The sequence below is a fragment of the Glycine soja genome, chromosome 7 (assembly GCF_004193775.1).
Source record: "Glycine soja cultivar W05 chromosome 7, ASM419377v2, whole genome shotgun sequence".
In the NCBI taxonomy this organism is placed as follows: Eukaryota; Viridiplantae; Streptophyta; class Magnoliopsida; order Fabales; family Fabaceae; genus Glycine; species Glycine soja.
This window is the reverse complement of record NC_041008.1, coordinates 44,942,495-44,962,550: the sequence shown is the minus strand read 5'-3', so window position 1 is coordinate 44,962,550 and position 20,056 is coordinate 44,942,495. Positions and strand designations below refer to the sequence as shown.

The following is a 20,056-nucleotide window of genomic DNA, read 5'->3' as shown; positions in this document are numbered from 1 at the left end:
ACTTGACTTAGAAACTTTGAGAAGGATTTCTCTATTCACTTTAACCAATGATCTAGTAGCATTAGATAAGGGTTTTATTTTCAATAGGGGATAGATCATTGTGGGATATTAAATGTCATTTCATTTTTGCACGCATAAAAAGGTTCTCTCTCAGAATGTATAGGTCTGATCGTGGAACCTTTTGTATGGTGGCTTCTATTTTGTATTTAGTACCTCTGGTACTCCAAGTTATATATATATATATATATATATATATAATATTATCTTTACTGAGAAAAAAATACAAAAGGATCCCACCTAGAACATCCCAATCATGCCAATTCAACAACATTACTAAAACTCTATTACTAGCTATTCTCATTAACCAAACCATAAGGTTATCCAGATAATTCACACCCTTTATTTTTATTTATTATTCACATTTATTATATTAAAGAGAAACGATGGAATTGACGTTACACAAGAAATGAGAGATTTACTTTAGTACCTTCGGCAAGACACATTGGATAGTTTTCATTATATCTGTAAACTATTTTGTACATTATATATATTTAAAATCATAAATAAAAATAACCGGTGAATAAAAATAAAAAAAGGTGATTTAAAAGTCCTTTTTCTCATAAAAAAAAGTGTAAAAGTCCAAATTTCGAACCAAACATAGATAGAAAGGCAAGAAATTAAAAAATAAAAATAAAAAAATTGTGAAAACTGAGAGACCAAAACCCAGGTGAAGGTCCTTTCTTTCTTTCCTTCTCCGTGCTCGCTGGGCACATCATAACATTCATTCAAGAGCGTGAAAGATTTTCGAATTCCGTTTGAAGTCTCAGTCTGCGTCTAAACTCAATTCATTCATTCATCGCTTCCTCGATCTCCACCGTCTGATCAATTCTCCCCTGATTCTTTGGTCAAACCCAAAATTAATTTTTAATGCAACTAATAATTCACTTCAACGATTGCCCCGTCGCATGATCACACTTTCTTTCATCGCTTTTCGCTTCTGGGTTTTCTGCTTCTTCTCCTGGGTCGTTTTTTTTTTATAAATAAAAAATTGATTTTTTTTACGCCAATATTTTTTGTGTGGTTGGGTTGAAGTGATGCTGGACTTCAGGGAAGGTTCCAGAGTGAAGGGGTTACTTTTCGGGTTCTGGGGTTTGGGATTTTGGGGTTAATTTTGTGGTGTTCGAGATGGAAGCCAATACTGAGTTCGAGGAAGGAGAGGCTTTCTTCTGTTATAAGGATGATGATGACGACAACATTGACCTTGATTCTCTCTCTTACATTGTAAGGGTTTACTTCAAATCATAAACAAGTTCAATGCTTATCTAGTTTGGTTTCTCTACACTGATTTTGCACGCAAATAGGACAAACAAATGAAATCATTTAGTACCATAATGAATTTTCAATTCATCAATGTGTTTTGTTCCTGGGAGAATACAGGGAATTGAGCAGTTGTTGAATTTTTTTATGATTAAACAAACTTATCTTTCGGTATTGGAAAAGAAATTCAGCACTATAATCGAAAGAGATTTTGAAACATAATAATAGTATGTATTGGGAACTGACAAACAAAGGTAATCAATCCTAGAAAACTGCTAATGCATACTATGAATCAATTATGTTTGCCTTAGGGATGCTGTAGATGCTTTTGAGTGTGTTTGTTTCTCCATTTATTTAAATCCCAATTTAACTCCAATCAATGGTTTTGAATCTCTCACATTGAGGGGCATTGGAAAGTGGGATAACAAAAAAGCACACTTTTTTGCAGCACTATCTACTATCTGCCACATCCAATCTCCCACCATTGATAACTACATGCTGCATCAGTTTGTACTTGTGATGCAAGTTCATCTTTTTGCTGTTTCTCAGATTGTTGATGGTATGCTAATTTGCATTTACAGTTTGGTCTGGGGGAAGACTATTACCTGCCAATTGAATGATATAAATAGTGATAACTGTTGAATTCTTGTTGCTGGGCTTCATGATGCCTGTTGTGATGTTGCTTCGTTCCTAGTGATATTTTTTAACTGATGCAATTTTTGCTTTAGTCATTGTCCTCTTGATTAAATTTCATCTTCAAAACAATAGGACTAATAACTTGCTTCCTGTTTTATTCAAGGATGAGAGGATTCAGCATGCTCTGGGTCATTTTCGAAAGGAATTTGAAGAAGGTATCTCTGCTGACCGTTTGGGTAAGTGACATAATAGAAATCATATCTTGTAATGAGAAATGAAAGATCTGCCTCTGCACTCGCAAAAGTAATATTATTGGATGATATGAATGTTTTTCAGGTGCAAAATTTGGTGACTATGGCTCCTTTTTACCTACCTGTGAACGCTCTCCTCCTTTGCGATCTTGTCCAAAGACTCCACAAAAACACAGTAGTTCCCCAAAATCTCCTAGCAATCTCCACATGGTGGTATATCAAAATTTATTACTTTTTATTTGCTTTTTTGTCCATTGGATGGGAAAATAATGTGTTAGCTTGGAAGAAATATGGTTTTCTTGAGCATTGTCGGTTATGTTTTAATACAGGCTGCATTTCAGAACTCAAAAGCACCTCCAAATATACCACCTTCTATGAGGCTTGGAACTGCTTCCTATAAAGCTCCTCCATTTCGTAATATAAGAGTACCTTCAGCGGATAACTCAGTAAAGAACACAGATATTTCCTCCAATGAAGTAATAGAGAAGTTCACTTTGAAAGACTGTGCAAATAAGTCAGAAAATTTGACTGACCAAAGAACACTGAAGTTGCGAATCAAAGTGAAATCAGATATCTTAGCAAAAAAGAAGGCAGTGATTTACAGTGGTCTTGGACTCGATGACTCTCCATCTTCATCAATGGAGAACAGCCATGAGGAAAGTGAAGATATGCCACATGTATCTCAAGAAACCCCTGAAGAATCTCCAACTAGCATTGTTCAGGTAGATGATGTGTTCTATATCTATGAACCCATTATTCTCATAGCTTAAGCTTTCAAGTGAAAGTACACGAATGGTTTTGGTTGTGTTTAGGTAAACAACTTAATTTAACATTTATTGAATAAGTTCTATGGTTCTAAATTGCGGTTTCGTTGTGATCCTTGACATTGCGAGAAATTGTGGGAAAATGCAGCTGATGCAGCCAGTCGTAATTGTGGTTGCTATGCACTTGTGGTGAGTTGAAAAATCTTTATGTTGCGGACTGCAATTTAGAACCAAGATAAGTGCCTATCATATAAATGCTTATGTATAAGTTGTCTCTATAATCAAAGAGGAAATAGGGTAAAATTGAGATAAGTTGAAAACAACTTATAGACATATCGTAAACTATTTACAAAAGTTTTTCCAAACACTTGCACAAGTGCTTATGACATAAGATAAGTTCAAATAAACTGGAAATAAACTTCCAAATTCACCCTTTATATCTGATTCAACCAAGTGCTTAAGGCATAAGATAAGTTCAAATAAACTGGAAATAAACTCTTCCAGATTCATCCTTTATCTAATTCAGCCACTCATGCAAGAGCCCTTTGAGCTTGAAGCATGGATAAGCATAGGTCTATCTTTTCTTGTGTGCTGAAACTTAAACTTTTATTCAAAAGAATCAAGGCAACAAGGATTGAACTCTAGACTACATGGTCACAGAAGCTCTGATACCATGTCATGAACCAACTGCCCTAAAAACTTAAACAGTTGGGTGAAAGTACATGAATTGTTTTATATATAACAATATTTTTCTTTAATTTTGATAATGTTTGATGCTACAGGTTATGATTTCTTTCACTATCCCTGGAGGTGTGCTAATATCACCTCTACATGACAGTCTCCTCTACTTGATAAGAAAGGAAAAAGCTCATGGAAACATCAAACCCATGTATTCTCTTAATGGTCATCAAGAACATTATTCCATGTCTACTGATGAATCAGATTCTTTTGTGGGGGATGGACATTTGTTGAAGAAAAGGAAGGTGACAGTGGTGGACCAAAGTGACAAGCAGCATATGAATGGTAACCATTCTGAGAATGATATGACATTGCATACGAAGAAAAAATTAAGAAGTAGAACTCTAAATCGAAAGGACTTTCTATCTAATGACCTGAGATGCACTCCACTGTCAAGTTCAATTTGTGATGCTGGTGAAACAGATGAAGTCACTGTTAAGGCTTTTGAAGTATCCAAGGAGGTTGATAAAGATGGTGTGAAATGTAGAATGGTTTCCACTGAAGCAGTGAAGGAGGATACACTAGAGTCAATATCTGGTCAGGATTTTGACAAGATTGAGAAGCAAAATACAGGGAGTAGCTTTATGCAAAAAGTTTTAGAGCATAAAACGGAAATTTTTCAGAATAATAATTCAACTGATCCTAAGATTAATAGCAAGTGTAATGCATTTGCAATTTCAAAAAGGATCAAGTGTGATACAATGAAATGTAAGGTGGATCAAGATACTCAAAAGTGTGAAACTAATCAGGAAGGAAAGGTAAAATCTGAAAGCAAGAATGAGTCAAAAGGTGAAAGGAGTCCTGGAAAAGTTATGACTGATGCTGAAAAAGATAGCATTGGTACTAGTAATAATGCAATGGTAAATGATAGAAAGAGTACTGGCATTGGTGTTACTTCTTCGAAAAGTAAAATGCATAAAATAAAGTCAATGAAGGATAATAAGGTCACAGATTGTGACAGAGATTCATTGAAAGGAAAAAAATCACAACGGAAAGTTGATCGAATAAATCCAACTGATAGGCCTACCCTTAATAAGGCTACAGTAAATTCTATCCTTGATCATGTTTATAAGAGTGCATATATAGTAAAGGAAAGACCAAGTGGCAATAAAGTTGTTAATCAGTTGTCAGCTGGGCCATGTGTAAAAGATGCACCAGGTGCATTTTCTATTGCTGAAAATAAACCAACTTCTGAGATTGTTCCGTCATCAGCAGCAGCAACACCTCAAGTTATTGAAGAAGATTGGGTATGCTGTGACAGTTGCCAGAAATGGCGACTTCTACCTATGGGTTTAAAGCCTGAGCAGCTTCCAGAGAAATGGTTGTGTAGCATGCTATATTGGCTGTAAGTTGATTACTCTCATCTTAGGTTCATTTATGAGCATATTTTTCTAGTTAAAACTTAGTTTATTTTGTATTATAACCAGAATTGAGCAGTATCTAGAGTGATATACAAATTATAATACATTTTTACCTTTCTTCTAATTATGATACATTTGGTCTTTGCTATATATATTATTAGACTTTCAATATTCTTCTGAAATTGTTGTTAGGCCTGGAATGAATCGGTGTAACATCAGCGAGGAAGAGACAACGAAAACACTTTATGCTTCTTATCAAATGCCGATTTTTGTGGGTCAAAATAACATGCAAAACTGTGCCACTGGACCTGAAACTGAAGTGAGATCTGTTGATGCTCTGCAACTTGGCCTGAATCACAAAAAGTCCAGTTCTGATGTAATGCTTGATCGAGGAAAGAAGAAACATGGTATTAATGAAAAGGCAAGGTCAGTAATCAATAATGACATTGGGCCTGCAGACTCAAACCGTATGAAGAAATCTATTTCTAAACATTTGAGCAGGTTGAACAATTTGATAGAAGAAAAAAACACACCTAAGGTGAAAGAAAAGCAAATGAATGGAGGTATCTCATTCACTTCATGGTTGATATATCATGTTGCTTCATATTTATTTTTATGGCACAGTAACTATTTATAGTTATTTTTTTAATAGAATATGTCAATGTTGTCAAATGTGTGCAGGTGACAGAAATCATTTTAGATTGAAACATAAGATGGAGGATAATCAACATGGATCTGGAACTGCTAAGAAATCTAAGACTGAAGATGTTTACTATGCTGATAAACAACTGAATCCTAGCATGGAATTTAAGAAGGTTGGTCTAAACTCAAGAAATGGTTTACCAACAAAGGCTAGTGGGAAAAATATGGGGAAATATGATGATTATTGTTGGTCTGATGATCTGGAGGACAAGTTGGTAGTTCTGGTGAAGAAAGGAGACTGGGCACAGTTTTCATCAGATGATGGTTCATTGGATGCTACAAACAGCAGCAAAATTGGTTCAATTAAGAAAAGGAAAATGACTGACTGGCTGGATAGTGAGAAACATAACAAAACATTGTCCTTGGAAGGCGATATGAAATGTGGTAAAGAAGGCAATGTAAATAGGAGGGAGAATAAGTATATAGTTTTGAATATGGATGCAAAATCAGTAACCGAAAGGGATGATAAATTGGTTAGAGAAAGTGGGGTGAAGCGAGTTTTCTCTTCAGACAGCAGGGATGAAATGGCTATTGGAACAGAGGTGAAAAGTGTTAATAAGGTCCAGCAGCCAAGAAAGCACAAAAAAAATGTTGCTTCTTACCAAGCTTTGGATTGTTTTGATCAATTGGGTAAGGATTTAGGCTCTGGAGAACTTTCATTGACAGCAACTTCAAGCTCTTCTAAGGTTTCAGGGTCTCATAAAGCTAGAACTAACCTTGAAGATGTCAGAGGCTCACCTGTAGAATCTGTTACCTCATCACCTTTGTGGACCTCCAACATGGACAAGCGTATTTTGGCAGCAGGGGACACATCAGAAAAAGATGATGCAAGAAAACGTGGTCTTTCAAAAAGTTTGGATAATAGGGAGGGGAAGTTATCAGTAAAAATGAAGGAGAGAATTTCATATGACATACATCCTGCACATGGTAATTGTGGCAGTGGTTCACATCTTGAGGAGAAAATGAACAAGAGTAATAAGGAAAATGCACTTTCTTGGCAGAAATCTGGTAAGGTTACATCATTGCGGGTTAAGGAAAAGGACAGAATTTCTGGTTCGGAGGTTATTAGGGATAAGATGAAGGTTTCAGCTTCAGATAATGATTTTTACAAAAATGATGTGAGTTATGAGTCAAGAGTTGATCCTAATCATCATGCTTCTGGTACTGAGACAAGAAATGATGTTAAGAACAGTTCTCTGAAGTCTAATCACAAGATTGTCGACCCTAGTAAGAAAAATTCTTCAAGACATTGGTCAAATGAAGCTGGAAAACAAACTGTGCAAAAACAAAATGAGATTGGGAATCCAGTTCTGAAAGTGGATGCTACACGTAGCACTAATAGAAAGATTATCTCCCAGCAGAACCTGATTCAGAACTTTGTGGAAGAAAACATAGCTAATCAAGTATGCACTGGATCAAGAGATGGGAAAGCCAAAGTGATCGCATCTTCCGAGGATAAAGTGAAAAGGGAAACATTATATGTGGGTTCTAGAACTGCACCTGAGTCACAAAAGGGAGATATGTCTAATGGGCACCCAGTTCACGCTTCTGGCAATGATGTTCCCAAGTTTGCGAGAAATCCAATTGATGTTTGTTGCAAGGTTGGAGTTAATTGCAGTTCAGAAAGTTTCATACCTGATGGACAACTCAGTGAGTCAGGTCCTGTGACAACAAATTCTAGCCAAACTGCCTCTAGCATTCTGGAAGAAGCCACAAAGCTAAAAGATTCTGCAGATCATTATAAGGTTACTTGATTATTTAAAGCTTTTACTTCACCTCTGTTTGTTTAATGTAGAATCTTTCTTTTTCTAACCTATGGTTTAATTCTGACTGTAGAATTCTGGGTTTGAGTTTGAAAGTAATGAGACTTATTTTAAAGCTGCCTTGAAGTTTCTACATGGAGCATCACTTCTAGAAAGTTCTCACAGTGAGAGTAGCAAGCATGGAGAGACAAGTCAAATGCAAATATATGCTACTACTGCTAAACTTTTTGAGTAAGGAAAATTTGGAAGATATGTGTAAATTTGTTACTTTTATGATCTCTGATTTATAATGTTTTCAGTCAAAGTACATTTTGAGTTAAAAAAAAGGTTTGGGAATGTTCAGTAAATTGGAAATTTCAAACTTTCTTTTGGAGACTACAAATATGTATGGTAGCAACTAAATATAATAAAGGGAATAATTAAACTCTTTCTACTAAGGTTTTTTTTTTAAAAATAAATAAAACTTCTCCTTGGCCTTAATTTTTGTAATGGATATCTCTCCTCTTCCTTTGGAGTGTTCCCACTTTTTTTGGGGGGTGATTGTGCTTTGAGGTTAATGGGGATTAAGAGGACAATAGGAGCCATGAATTATAGTGCTGCCATAACTCAATGCTGCTTTAAACTGTGAGTCTTTGTCTGTTTTTGGAATTACTTAACCCAACTTGTTTGCTTCTCTGTAACCTAAGCACAAGTTTGGATCTGGTGGGATCTTGTATGTCAATTTTGTGATACAAAGTCCAAAAACTATCTTCAATAGTTCAATTACACTCCTTCAACCATTATATTCAATTAAAACCCGTCAACTTTGTCATCAGTGCTTTCCTACTTCCTAGCATAATTAACTTTCTGTGTTTCACTGCTGCTTTGTGCTGTTAAAAACATACTTTTCATATGTTAAAATTCTTTTTATAAAATAGTGCCATCATATTACCCTAGAATTTTGATGGACTGTGTTTTTCTTGATCTATTTGCTTTAGCTTCCCTTTAATCATAAACTTCCATAAAATGTATTCCAGATCCTGCGCCCATAAATATGAAAAATGCCAAGAAATGGCTGCAGCTGCTTTGGCATATAAATGCATGGAGGTGGTATACATGAGACTGGTTTACTGTAAACATTCTAGCATAAACAGGGATCGGCATGAGTTGCAATTAACTCTACAAATGGTTTCTCAAGGTAATTGAATACAGTTTAGACTTTAGATATAAGTGTATTTCTTCAGGCTTGTTGAGTATTGGGAAAAAACCCAAGTCCCACATTGGCTAGACATAGTACCAAGATATAGTATATAAGTGAGGGGCAACCCTTACCCTATAAGCTAGCTTTTGGGGTCTAGTTAGGCTCAAATCCACATTCTAAGATGGTATCAGAGCCTATCCTAGATCCATTAACGGGTCACCTACCATATTATCCACGCACCAAGCCCAAAGTGCTAGGCGTGAAGGGGTGTATTGGGAAAAACCCAGGTCCCAAATCAGCTAGAGACAAGGCAAAGATAGAATATATATATATAAGTGGGGAGGGAGGGGGGGAGGGGCAACCCTCACCCCATGAGCTAACTTTTGGGGTTGAGTTAGGTCCAAACCCACATTCTAAGATTGAGCATTGTTGTATGTTGGTGTTTCACTGCTTTTTTACTCCATTCTTTAGGTGAATCTCCTTCGTCTTCTGCATCTGATATTGATAATTTAAATAACCTGGCGGTAGTGGATAAGGTTACTATGACAAGGGGTTCTAATACTCATGTTGCTAACAATCAAGTCATATCTGCTCAGAATCGCCCAAATATTGTCAGGCTTCTGGACTTTGTAAGTTTTAATTTCTTGACAAGCCTCATGTTTCATTTGGAAATTTTATCTGGGTGCCTTGACCCTGGAGTACCACAGAACTATTGTTGGGGATTTAGTGGTTTAATGATTCAACGTAATAGTAGGAAATTGGTTCTGTATTGGACTACCAGATAGAATGAGAAAAGTCCATATGGATGGAAGCTGGTCTTTCTACACTAAATAGGAAGTTCAGATTTTCCCCTTAAAATCAGTTTTTATTGCAAGCAAAATCTTGGCTCAAACCTGTAATCCCTTGAAAGCACAATTAGTGGTTATATAAAGATCATATGGTAATTCAACTGTCATATTGGCTATTGTCACTATGCACATTTTAATGCAACGCATGTTATAGTTTTTGTCAGAGGTAAAATGTCAAGCTTATAGTATCGTTTATTCCTTTTGTCCTTCCTGCTTCTCCTTAAATAATAAGTTTAGCTTATGTAGTTATTAAATTTGCCATAATAATTTATTTAATGAAAAAGTCACTATGGGTAAAAGTCAGCATGTGATTTTGCAGACTCAAGACATAAATCTTGCAATGGAGGCTTCTAGAAAATGCAAGAGCACTTACAGGGCTGCTAATTTGAACATGGAAGGGGCACGGAATAGGAATGATTGCATAACTTCTATTAGGAAGGTTGTTGATTTCAGCTTCCAAGATGTAGATGAGCTTGTACATCTGGTTTTGACTGCAATGAAAGCAATTACTCGTGCTGGCCTTGGTGGTGTTAGAGATTAACTTAATACTCTATATAATATAATGTTTTTTTGGGTTTCTCTTCTCTACTGAGAAGGTATCCTTAAAGGAAGTGGCTTAAGGATATCTACCTATGCTGGCACCTGGAAACCTGCAAAGAGGGCAGGTCTCCCACAATATGTTATACCCTTATGTACATGTGTACAAAATGAGCTTATTAGCAAATTTTGGAATGTATTTTTAATTGCTCAGGTTCTTATTTGTGAATAGGAGCACAATTCTCTCACCCTTAAATTTTATGGGTTAGATTGTTAGAAAGAGGGAAGTGATTCCTTCTTGTTAAGTAACTGAGGATGGATATAATGTAATTGTTCTGTGCTACATTCTTTGCTCCACGGATTTGGAGCCCCAGAAAAGAAGAAAATAAAATCTGGAATGTTAGTCAACCAGTTTTGAGGGCTTTGGATACTGATATAGTCATAACAAGTTTTAAAGAAATATTTTTTTGTTATCATATTGAAGTTATGAATGATTAGAAATCCTTGCAGAAAGGTTTTTATTGCGTGTCTAATTGATGCAAACCCATATATTGGTCCTGCTAGCTTTTGGAGTTAAAGTGTTCAGATATACAGGTACTTAGTCATAATTGTTAAACCTGTTCTTTGTTCTACGCTCGTCATCTAACTTCCTACATCAGTTTAGCAGATTTACTGTTTATTATTTGGATCTGGTTAACTGTACAAGATGAATAATCAGCAATGTCAGTTGACTTTGATATACCTTGTGAGGAATTTATGCTGGTTTTGAGTTCTATGCTTGACCAAGGTTTGCAGTTTTTTATATTTGATTTCTGCGAGAATTTATTTTATGTGTTTCCTTTTCTATTGGTAATTTGGGAGGAATTATTTCATCTGAAATTTGTTAATATTTGTAATTATCCTGGACGACAGTTCCTATCGTCTCTTTTGGCACAAACTGCAAGGAAGCCTTAAGGACACATTGAGATAGTGATTCAATGGGTAATTCTGGTATTAGCTGTTAAAATCATATAAGGTTCTGGGTATATTGATATCTCAATTATGCTTCTTTACAGTCACTTGCACATACTGAAACATTGAGAATTTGAGACTCAGTAAGTTAGTATCGTAAGCCCAGGAAGAGCTATATGTTTTTCATTCAGGGTTCGGTATGTGCTTTTCATTTTTCAAATATTGGTTCAGTATTTTTCATTTTCCTTTCATGTTTGAATATTTTATTGCTGTGGGATAAGATTTTTGTTGTTGTTGTTGTTTGAATATTTTGGTCCTACATTTTAGTGTAATAACAGTAAACCTGTCTACGTGCTCTAACATATTGGCAGATATATAAAAGTTCCTTTCTCGAGTTATGTGCTATGTGATAATACAATTATGCAGAGACTGGACTGTGATACACTCAATTTGATTTCTTTCAAGCAGCCCCAAACCAACAAATTATGTTTTGGACTATGATGGTATGAAACACTACATGTTTGCCCCTCCTTTTGATTTAATGATGGTATCCCTCCTAACAAGTGTTTTTCCACAGGTTCAAACCCTTGACATAACACAGGGTCCTCACTATTGAACTCAATTGCATATTACATCAAGGAAAAGTAAAGGGTGTGTAGCTCACAGTATGTGAGCTATACCAAATGCATATTACAATATAATTTGTACACTCTTAAAAAGTATGATTTTGGTTCATATATATTTACCAAATTTTGGTTTTGGTCTCTAAAATTTGAGTTTTGGCTTGTGCATTTTTTTTTTTATATAAATTGAGCACTTTTGATCCTTCCCGTTATCATAGATCCATTAAATGCTGACTTCGTCACTTGATGGTGAGTTGGGAATTTGGATCTATGATAATGGTAGTGACCAGAATTGCTTACTTTTGAAAAACAAAGCACTCAAATCAAAACTCAAATTATAGACCAAAACTAAAAGTTTGGTTTAACGACTGAAAACATATGCAAGCCAATTGTATATTTCAATTAGCTTAATGCTCCATCTGTAACATGCACCATGTTTGCCATGAATCTCTCAGCTTTTGATTTATATCTGACAGCATTTTTGGTTTTGTTAGGTGCATTGCAAATAGAATATGCCTTGTGTTAAAGAAACTCTCAAGCATATAACTGACAACAGTGGTTTTATAAGGTGCGTCTTGAGCTTGTGTTGACTGCTCTTCTCGTGGAGATCAAAGTTGGGTCTACACAGCCTTTTCTTCTTCATTCTTTCATAATTCCGTTCTCTTATTTATATTATTATTATTATTATTATTATTATTATTATTATTATTATTTATTTCAATAAATTTGTCTATTGAGTATTCACCAAGATATTTGTTCAGCTTACATGTGCACTCTATATATTAAAATTTATTATTTAATTTTACTGACGCCTGATGGACACATAATTGATTAAACACAACATTATCAATTTCCTACACAAATCCGCTGTTGCCGTTTCCCACCAGGTTCCGATCCCTTGGCGACATGCACCCGGAGGATCATGGGCTAATTGAAAATTTGAAGAGAGGTGAAATTAAGTTTAAGACTTGATTTAATGAAGCATATCAATTTAGATTAAAATATAATTATATTATCAATATCTTTATTATGTTATCTACAAAATATTACATTAGATCAGATTAGACTATAATTATATTTATTTGTTAGTATACGTTTTTACGGTTTACACAAATATTCTGTTATGGTTAGATAGAGTATATATCTAGGTATTTCTTTAGCGGGATGTTTGAAATTTAGTGCCAATGGTTACATCGATGTATATATTATTATAGAGGTGAAGGAGGATAACATGAGATAATAAAGAAAAGAAAGAAATCTTCTCTAATCTGCAAGAGTGCAACTTAATGGAATGGGGAAAAAGAACTTAGGTGGAGGTGGAAAGAAAGAAATCGGGAATGAAGAAGGATTCGGCTTCTATCACGTTGAGGACGGTGGTTTGTGACTTTCTTGCAGCAAAAGAAAAACAACTGCATCCTGAATATTTTTCTTTTCTTTCCATAGATAAAGGCTCGTCCATGGAAATGGGTGAGAAGAGTCTCCAAAGGAAAGCCAAAAAAGAAGAAAACAATTATATCCTGTCAAAAGCCAGGAGAGTTGTAACGGATTAAGGAATTAGTCTTTTTCAACAATAAGGTAAATTAAAGTTTGAATATCTACTAGATGCAGGGTCCTTATTTAGTGGGTATGAAAAAGGAACATGATTGCCTTCAAAAAAAAAAAAGGAAAGATGTTAGAATTCAAAAGAAATACTAAAATTTCTAATGTATATTTAATACACATATAAATTTGTATAATAAATTTTGTAACAATTAATTTTGATCTAATAATGTATTTTTTACATATATAAATTATAAATAAAAATCATAGGTCTAATAAAAATTTATATATGTAAAAAATACATTATTTAAATCTATGATTTTCATTTAAAATTTATATATGTAAAAAAGTATATTATTAGATCAAAATTAATTATTATAAAATTTATTATATAAACTTATGTGTATTAAATGTATATAAGAAATTTTAGTGTTATATATAGTGACATTAATTATTTTATAACATAATTGATCTATTAGTTCAGGTGATTAGAACATCGTGTTAATAACGTGAAAGTTTTGTTTTGCCAAAAGAGTAATGTTGAAATGATCTAATATAGAAAAATAGGGCTGGATGCACGAAGAAAAACCCTGAGTTCCCAAAGGAATTGTGATGCAAAAGAAACTTTTTAACATAGACTTGAACCCACAACAAGCCTACTTGTCTATCCCACCCACAAAGATTGCCAACAAATTTCTGACACAAACTGAGGAGCCTTCCTTAGATGAGCGTTGAGGTAAAAACAAAAGGCTTTCTGGCATGTCTGTGATGGTGTTGGATCCATCTGTGAGAGAGTACAACATGTGCTTCAAGAAGTGGGAAACGGAGAGAAGCTACGTCTACAACTTGACCAGGGGATGGAACCAGATTTTGCATCACAATGATCTCAAACTTGGTGATATGTTGCAACTCTGGTCCTTCAGAATCTCTTTTTGGCTCTGTTTCACACTAGTCAAGATGTGAACTTGGACATGATTTCAATCTTCAAGGCCATATTACACATATTCAAGTCACTTAGTTTCTTTGGGTGGTTAGATTTATTTTTTTATACCGTTTTCTGTTATTCAATTAGTTATTAAACTAGTTTTATTCTAACTGTTGACACATAATGCAAAGAAATGAATTTGCATGAAAGACAATAGTTTAGATAATCCATGAGTTGATTATATACGTGCGCATTAGTGTGTATGTGTATCAGATGATATATTCTCACTTGTTTTGAAATAATATTAACAAGTTAAAGCTTTATTTAAAAAAATTTATTAACAAGTTAAAAATTTAGAACTAATTATAATATATTCTTTCTTTTTTTTGTACTAGATAATATATTCTTACTTGTTTGAAATAATATCACTCTCAAATTATAAATTCTATATAAATAAAGTAAAAAAAAAACTAATCAATTAATTAAAATAAAAAAAAAGTGTGAAAAGAATACCAAAAAAATTAATCAATTTACTAGTTTTAATCAAATTTAAATTAACTTAAATAATGAAAAAATAAGTTTAAATTAGAACTAGTTTGAGCTTGGGTTTGCTCTCATGTAGCCTTTGTTACAACATACCACTTTTTAATTATTTTTTAATTAGCTTGGTTATTATTAACTTAAAAAATATTTTTTAGATTTATTCAGATTTAGTATATTTTTGGAATATAATTAATAGGAATTTTCGTAAAAAAAATAGACAATTAATGATGCTAGTGTTAATCTCTTTTCTGTTCTTCTCCACGTGCTGATAATGTAATTTCCAAATGAATAAGGAGAAAGAATCCAATGGCGTTATACCGATAGAGATAAGTGCGAAACTCAATGATGAACCATGACACCAACGATGATCAGGTGGTGGATTGCGTTAGTGGTGGAGGAACAGTCGGAGAGGTTAGGGATGAATTATAGGAATTGTTTGATAAAGTCTAAAATTAAATTTAAGGATTATTCTGTAAATTATTATATTGCTCTTAAATGGTTGTATTTTCACTGTTTTATGGAGTATACTACTAGACATTGTTTTTCTGAGAAATACTAAAATGATATGAGACAAATCTTTACCAAAAATCTCCACAAGTGCATAATCCATTTTTGAAGTGATGGAATCTGTTAACATCTCTCACAACCAATTCTCTCTCTACAATATCACTAATCAGCTTAAAGGCCCCATGACAATCCCTGCACATTCTCAAGTTCTTCATTATTCTGATCGTGACTCCTTTAGGTGTGTTTATTAATCCAAACGCCAAGGCAAGTTTCTCACTATGCATGCTCACAATTTCCTCTTTGGCCTCCTCTTCCACATCAACAAACACCAACCCTTTAGTCCCTCCCACATATCCCCTTCCCTTCATTCTCTCTTCCAATTCCCTTAGCAAACTCAGGATCTCCCTCCCTTGAGTATATTTAGAGATGTCTCCAGCATGGAACAAATAAGTTGATTCTTTTATCTCAATCCAACTGCTGCCAGGTTCCTTGTAAACTCCAGTATGCTTCATTTCGGATCGTAGATTATGAGCATTTTCCCAGTCCCCTGCCAACGCATATGCATTGGACAATGTAACATATGCACCTGCTACCTGTTGGTTGGACTCTATTAGCCTATTACTGGCTTCAAGGGCAATGTCTACCCTACCATAAAGCCTACTAGCTGAAAGAAGGGTCCCCCACAACATGGCATATCCATCACCTTCAACTTGAACTGACTTTGCTAACTGGTATGCTTCTTCAATACGCCCCACTCGGCCTAGCATATCTGCAATGCACGTGTAATGCTTTGCATCAGGAGTCACCCCATATTTCCCATCCATGGAGTCAAGGAGCTCAAGTCCTTTATCTACAAGCCCCGAATGGCTGCAAGCATGCAAGACCCCAACAAATGTGATATCATTAGGCTTTATTCTTCTAACAACCATTTCTTGAAACAGTTGAAGAGACAATATGCCTAGTCCATACTTCGCAGCACCCACAATCATTGAAGTATAAGGGATCACTGAAGGATTTTGGATTCTCCTGAAGATTTTGGCAGAGTAATTAACACAACCACATTTGGCATACATGTCCACAAGTGCACTAGCAATCACATCACTTGCTTCATGTCCAAGACGTATGACCACACCATGAGTGATTTTTCCAGAACCCAGGCTTCCCAGACTTGCACAAGCACTGACTGCACTGCACAACATGAAATGATTCGGTTTGTCCAATCTAGAATGATTGAATTCCTTAAACAGTTGTAGAGCATGGTGCCCTTGTGCATTCTGAGAATATGTGGTGATCATGGAAGTCCAAGAAACCACATTCCTTGTACACATGGAGTCAAAGATCAGCCGAGCCTCATCAACATGGTTGCACTTCCCATACATATCAATGAGAGAAGAGCATGCAACAAGGTTGGACCCTAAACCCGAAACCTCAACAAGAGCATGAATTCTTCTACCAATCTCAAGGTTGGCAAGGATAGAACAAGCATTAATTAGAGTGGCAAACGTGAATTCATTGGGCAGAACCAAGGTTCCTTGCATTTGGTGGAAGAGACAAAGTGCCATATTGGGTTGACCCTGGCTGACATAACCAGCCATAAGCGAAGTCCAGGACACGACATTACGATGAGGCATTTCGTCGAACAGTTTTTGTGCATGGTCGATTGTAAATAGCCTGAGATAGCAGTTAATGAGATGGTTGGTGGCAAAAGTATCATTTGACAAACCAGATTTGACAACGTTGGAGTGGGTCGAGGTTGCAGAGGTTAAATCCTTGCAAGTTTGGAGCTTTGCAACGAAGTGAGCTTTGGTATTGGTGTGGAAATGGAACAGCGACAGTTTGTGTTGGCGGGAAAGAGAGGAAGAGAGGGATGTTACCAAATTCATGTATATTCTGTCCCCTCAATTCATTCTCCAATAACTATGCAAACGACCTATGAAAATTATAAGTTGAAGAAGGACGCTCTGGTCATTGCACTGTCCTTTTCATAAGTTTTTATTTTTTTTAACCTCTGTTATCTTTAAATTCCTGTATATATCTCTTAATAAATAGAATAGAAATATGATTAATAAAATTAGTCGAAAAATTAACGAAAAACTTATAAGTTATAAACTAATAACTGAAAAGTTAAAAGCTTATGAATTATCTAGTTTAATCATATCAAAATTGATAAAGATAAAGATAAGATTGATAAAATAATTTTATTTGATTTCTATAATTTCAAAAACAAGTTCGAAAAAATTGGATTTTTTTTCCTATCATCATGGAATTATTTAAAAACAATAGAGAAGAGATCCTCTAATTCTAAACTAAACCGTCCTATTCATGCATAATAAAAACTATAAAAGTCTGGCTCGCAGTGGAGGTAAATTAAAGCGTAATACACGCCCTGTAACTCCAAAAATTCTACGTGCATGGCTACTCTTCAAGTGTCCAACCCTCCCATCAACATTGATGATGTCTAAGAACTAAGAAAAATTAACCCAAATACAATTCCTGAAAGATTTGTGCGAGATGTCACCGAAAGACCAACCCTTGATGCCATACCTCTCTCACTCACACCATCATCTGATGACATGCGCCCATCATTGATTTTTCTAAACTTACCAAAGCAAACAAAGACGAAACCCATGAAGAAATTTTGAAACTTGCAGCTGCTTGTTAGGAGTGGGGTTTTTTTCAGGTAAATTAATAACACTTTTCTATGTCACTATTTGATAACTGCCTCGAGTCTTATTAAGTAACCTCCATAATCCATATCATACATAGATTTGTTTTTTGTAATATGTTATATATATGGAAGGAGAAACTGATGCTGAGTTTTTTGTTAGTTAATTAATCACGATATTGATCTCGATTTGCTGGAGAGCATAGAGAAGATCAGCAGGGGGGTTCTTCATGTTACCTTTGGAAGAAAAACAGAAATATGCATTGGTTCCAGGTACGTTTCAAGGTTATGGCCAGGCTTTGGTTTTCTCAGAGGACCAGAAGTTAGATTGGTGCAACATGTTTGGTCTTTCAATTGAGACTCCAAGGCTTCCACATCTATGGCCTCAAAGCCCAGCCGGATTCAGGTAACTAAAACAGTAGTTCAATATATAAACTTGAATATTTTTTTAGTTCTTATAATTTAGTATTTTTTATTTAGTTCTTATAATTTAATATTTTTTATTTTTTATTCTTGTAAAATTAATTTATTTTTAATCCTTATAAATTATATTTATTTCCTTTTTTACTTTTAACACTTTAGATAATACTTTTTTTCCTTACAAAAATTATATTTACTAGAAGTGATATAATTTTAGTCCTTTGGTAGGACTAAAAACACTGCATTAAATTTTGGTAAATATAAGAACTAGAAATCTATTTCTTACAAAAAAAAAAAAATCTATTTGATGGAGAAATAAATTTTTTACCCATTATTTAAAGTCTAATATCATATGTTAGTTTAGTACTATTTTTGTTAAAAATTTAAAAAAGAAAGTTGCAGTGAAACAGTGGAAGAGTACTCTAGAGAAGTGAAGAAACTATGCCAGAATATGCTGAAATACATGGCTTTAAGCCTGGGTTGAAGGGGGATGTGTTTGAGAAGATGTTTGGCGAGACATTGCAAGGGATTAGGATGAATTACTACCCTCCTTGTTCTAGACCTGATCTTGTCTTGAGTCTGAGTCCCCATTCAGATGCAAGTGCCATCACTGTGCTGCAACAAGCAAGAGGAAGCCCAGTGGTAGACTTGAAATACTCAAGGACAAAACATGGGTGCCTGTTCTGCCAATTCGAAATGCACTAGTCATAAACATTGGCGACACAATAGAAGTAAGACCTTTGCTTAATTATTTTTCTCTTTTGTTTTAATTTGTCCATAGGAATTTGATAGCAGGTAGCAAATCCTTTCACATAACATCAATCTCATCTCCTGTTAATTACTTTCCAGTGATTTCTCTCCCTTTACTTTTATTATGTTTAAAGTTTTTTGATATATCCACATTTAAATTTTTCAATATGTAGGTGCTTACCAATGGAAGATACAAGAGTGTGGAGCATAGAGCTGTGGTTCATCAGGAGAAAGATCGCATGTCAATTGTGACATTTTATGCTCCTAGCTTTGAATTGGAGCTAAGTCCAATGCCAGAATTCGTGGACCAAAACAACCCATGCAGGTTTAGAAGCTACAATCATGGACATCTCAGAAAGCAGGTTACAGGGGAAAAAGACCTTGGACGACTTTGCGAGAATCTAAACAAAACTCCCAAATCAGTTTCCTGGTTTTCGTTTCGTCAATGTGAAATAGACAAATTTCATCATAGCATATGGTGTCTTTTAGTAATTTTTTTTGTTACATTCTTTTCTGGTGTTTATATTCTCTTTCTTTGGTAACCACCAAATAACAATCAAGAACTACATTTTATAAGCTTTATTAGTTATTATTAAATTGTGCTAGTTAGGTATTTCCAAAATAAAAGTTGGTTGATGGGTTATTTAATAAAAAAATATATTATTTTGATATGTGATATTTATTTTGAATTGTTTAAAATTAGAGAGAATTATTTATATAAATAATTATTACTTCTTATGAATTGTTTAATTTTTGTATTAAATATAGGTTAAATGAATTATTTGATTTTTTATCTTAATTTTTTAGTTTAATTTATTTTTAAAAAAATCAAGTTGAAAAAAAACAAGATAAATGATCAAAATAATTTTTAAAAAAAATAAATGATGAAATTAAGCGTCAGTTTCTTCTTTTCTTTTTCTTTTTTACTTCCTGTATAGGAGTTGTTACACTTACACGAAAAAAAAAAAAAAGCGAACAATCATACGAGTGCTCTGTACAAATAATTTATAGGAAAATGCTACTAAAAAATAGACAA

The 20,056-nt window shown here is 34.4% G+C and overlaps 2 protein-coding genes and 1 pseudogene across 6 annotated transcripts; 2 read left to right on the top strand and 1 right to left on the bottom strand.

The window, feature by feature from the left end:
• The first annotated feature begins 684 nt into the window (after positions 1-684).
• On the top strand, positions 685-12,476 carry LOC114420059. Of its 5 annotated transcripts, XR_003668340.1 has the most exons (12): positions 686-1,281; positions 2,117-2,189; positions 2,290-2,417; positions 2,534-2,926; positions 3,751-5,051; positions 5,260-5,630; positions 5,749-7,514; positions 7,606-7,763; positions 8,549-8,709; positions 9,184-9,341; positions 9,880-11,551; positions 11,626-12,476. XR_003668340.1 is itself a non-coding variant. In XM_028385903.1 (11 exons), exons 1-11 carry the CDS (start codon positions 1,186-1,188, stop codon positions 10,099-10,101), a joined length of 4,827 nt encoding a protein of 1,608 aa, XP_028241704.1. In that variant the 5' UTR covers positions 686-1,185; the 3' UTR covers positions 10,102-12,476. The 5 variants fall into 5 exon arrangements, 3 of the variants coding, with proteins under 3 accessions (XP_028241706.1, XP_028241704.1, XP_028241705.1); XM_028385903.1 differs by having other exon boundaries at positions 9,880-12,476; XM_028385904.1 differs by lacking the exons at positions 9,184-9,341; positions 11,626-12,476 and having other exon boundaries at positions 9,880-10,057.
• A 2,687-nt stretch (positions 12,477-15,163) lies between these two features.
• Positions 15,164-17,181, bottom strand: LOC114420058 (pentatricopeptide repeat-containing protein At4g15720-like). The gene has a single exon (XM_028385902.1). It carries the CDS (start codon positions 17,066-17,068, stop codon positions 15,257-15,259), a length of 1,812 nt encoding a protein of 603 aa, XP_028241703.1. The 5' UTR covers positions 17,069-17,181; the 3' UTR covers positions 15,164-15,256.
• Positions 17,182-17,596: 415 nt separating this feature from the next.
• Positions 17,597-19,425, top strand: LOC114418827 (annotated as a pseudogene).
• The last annotated feature ends 631 nt before the right edge of the window (positions 19,426-20,056 follow it).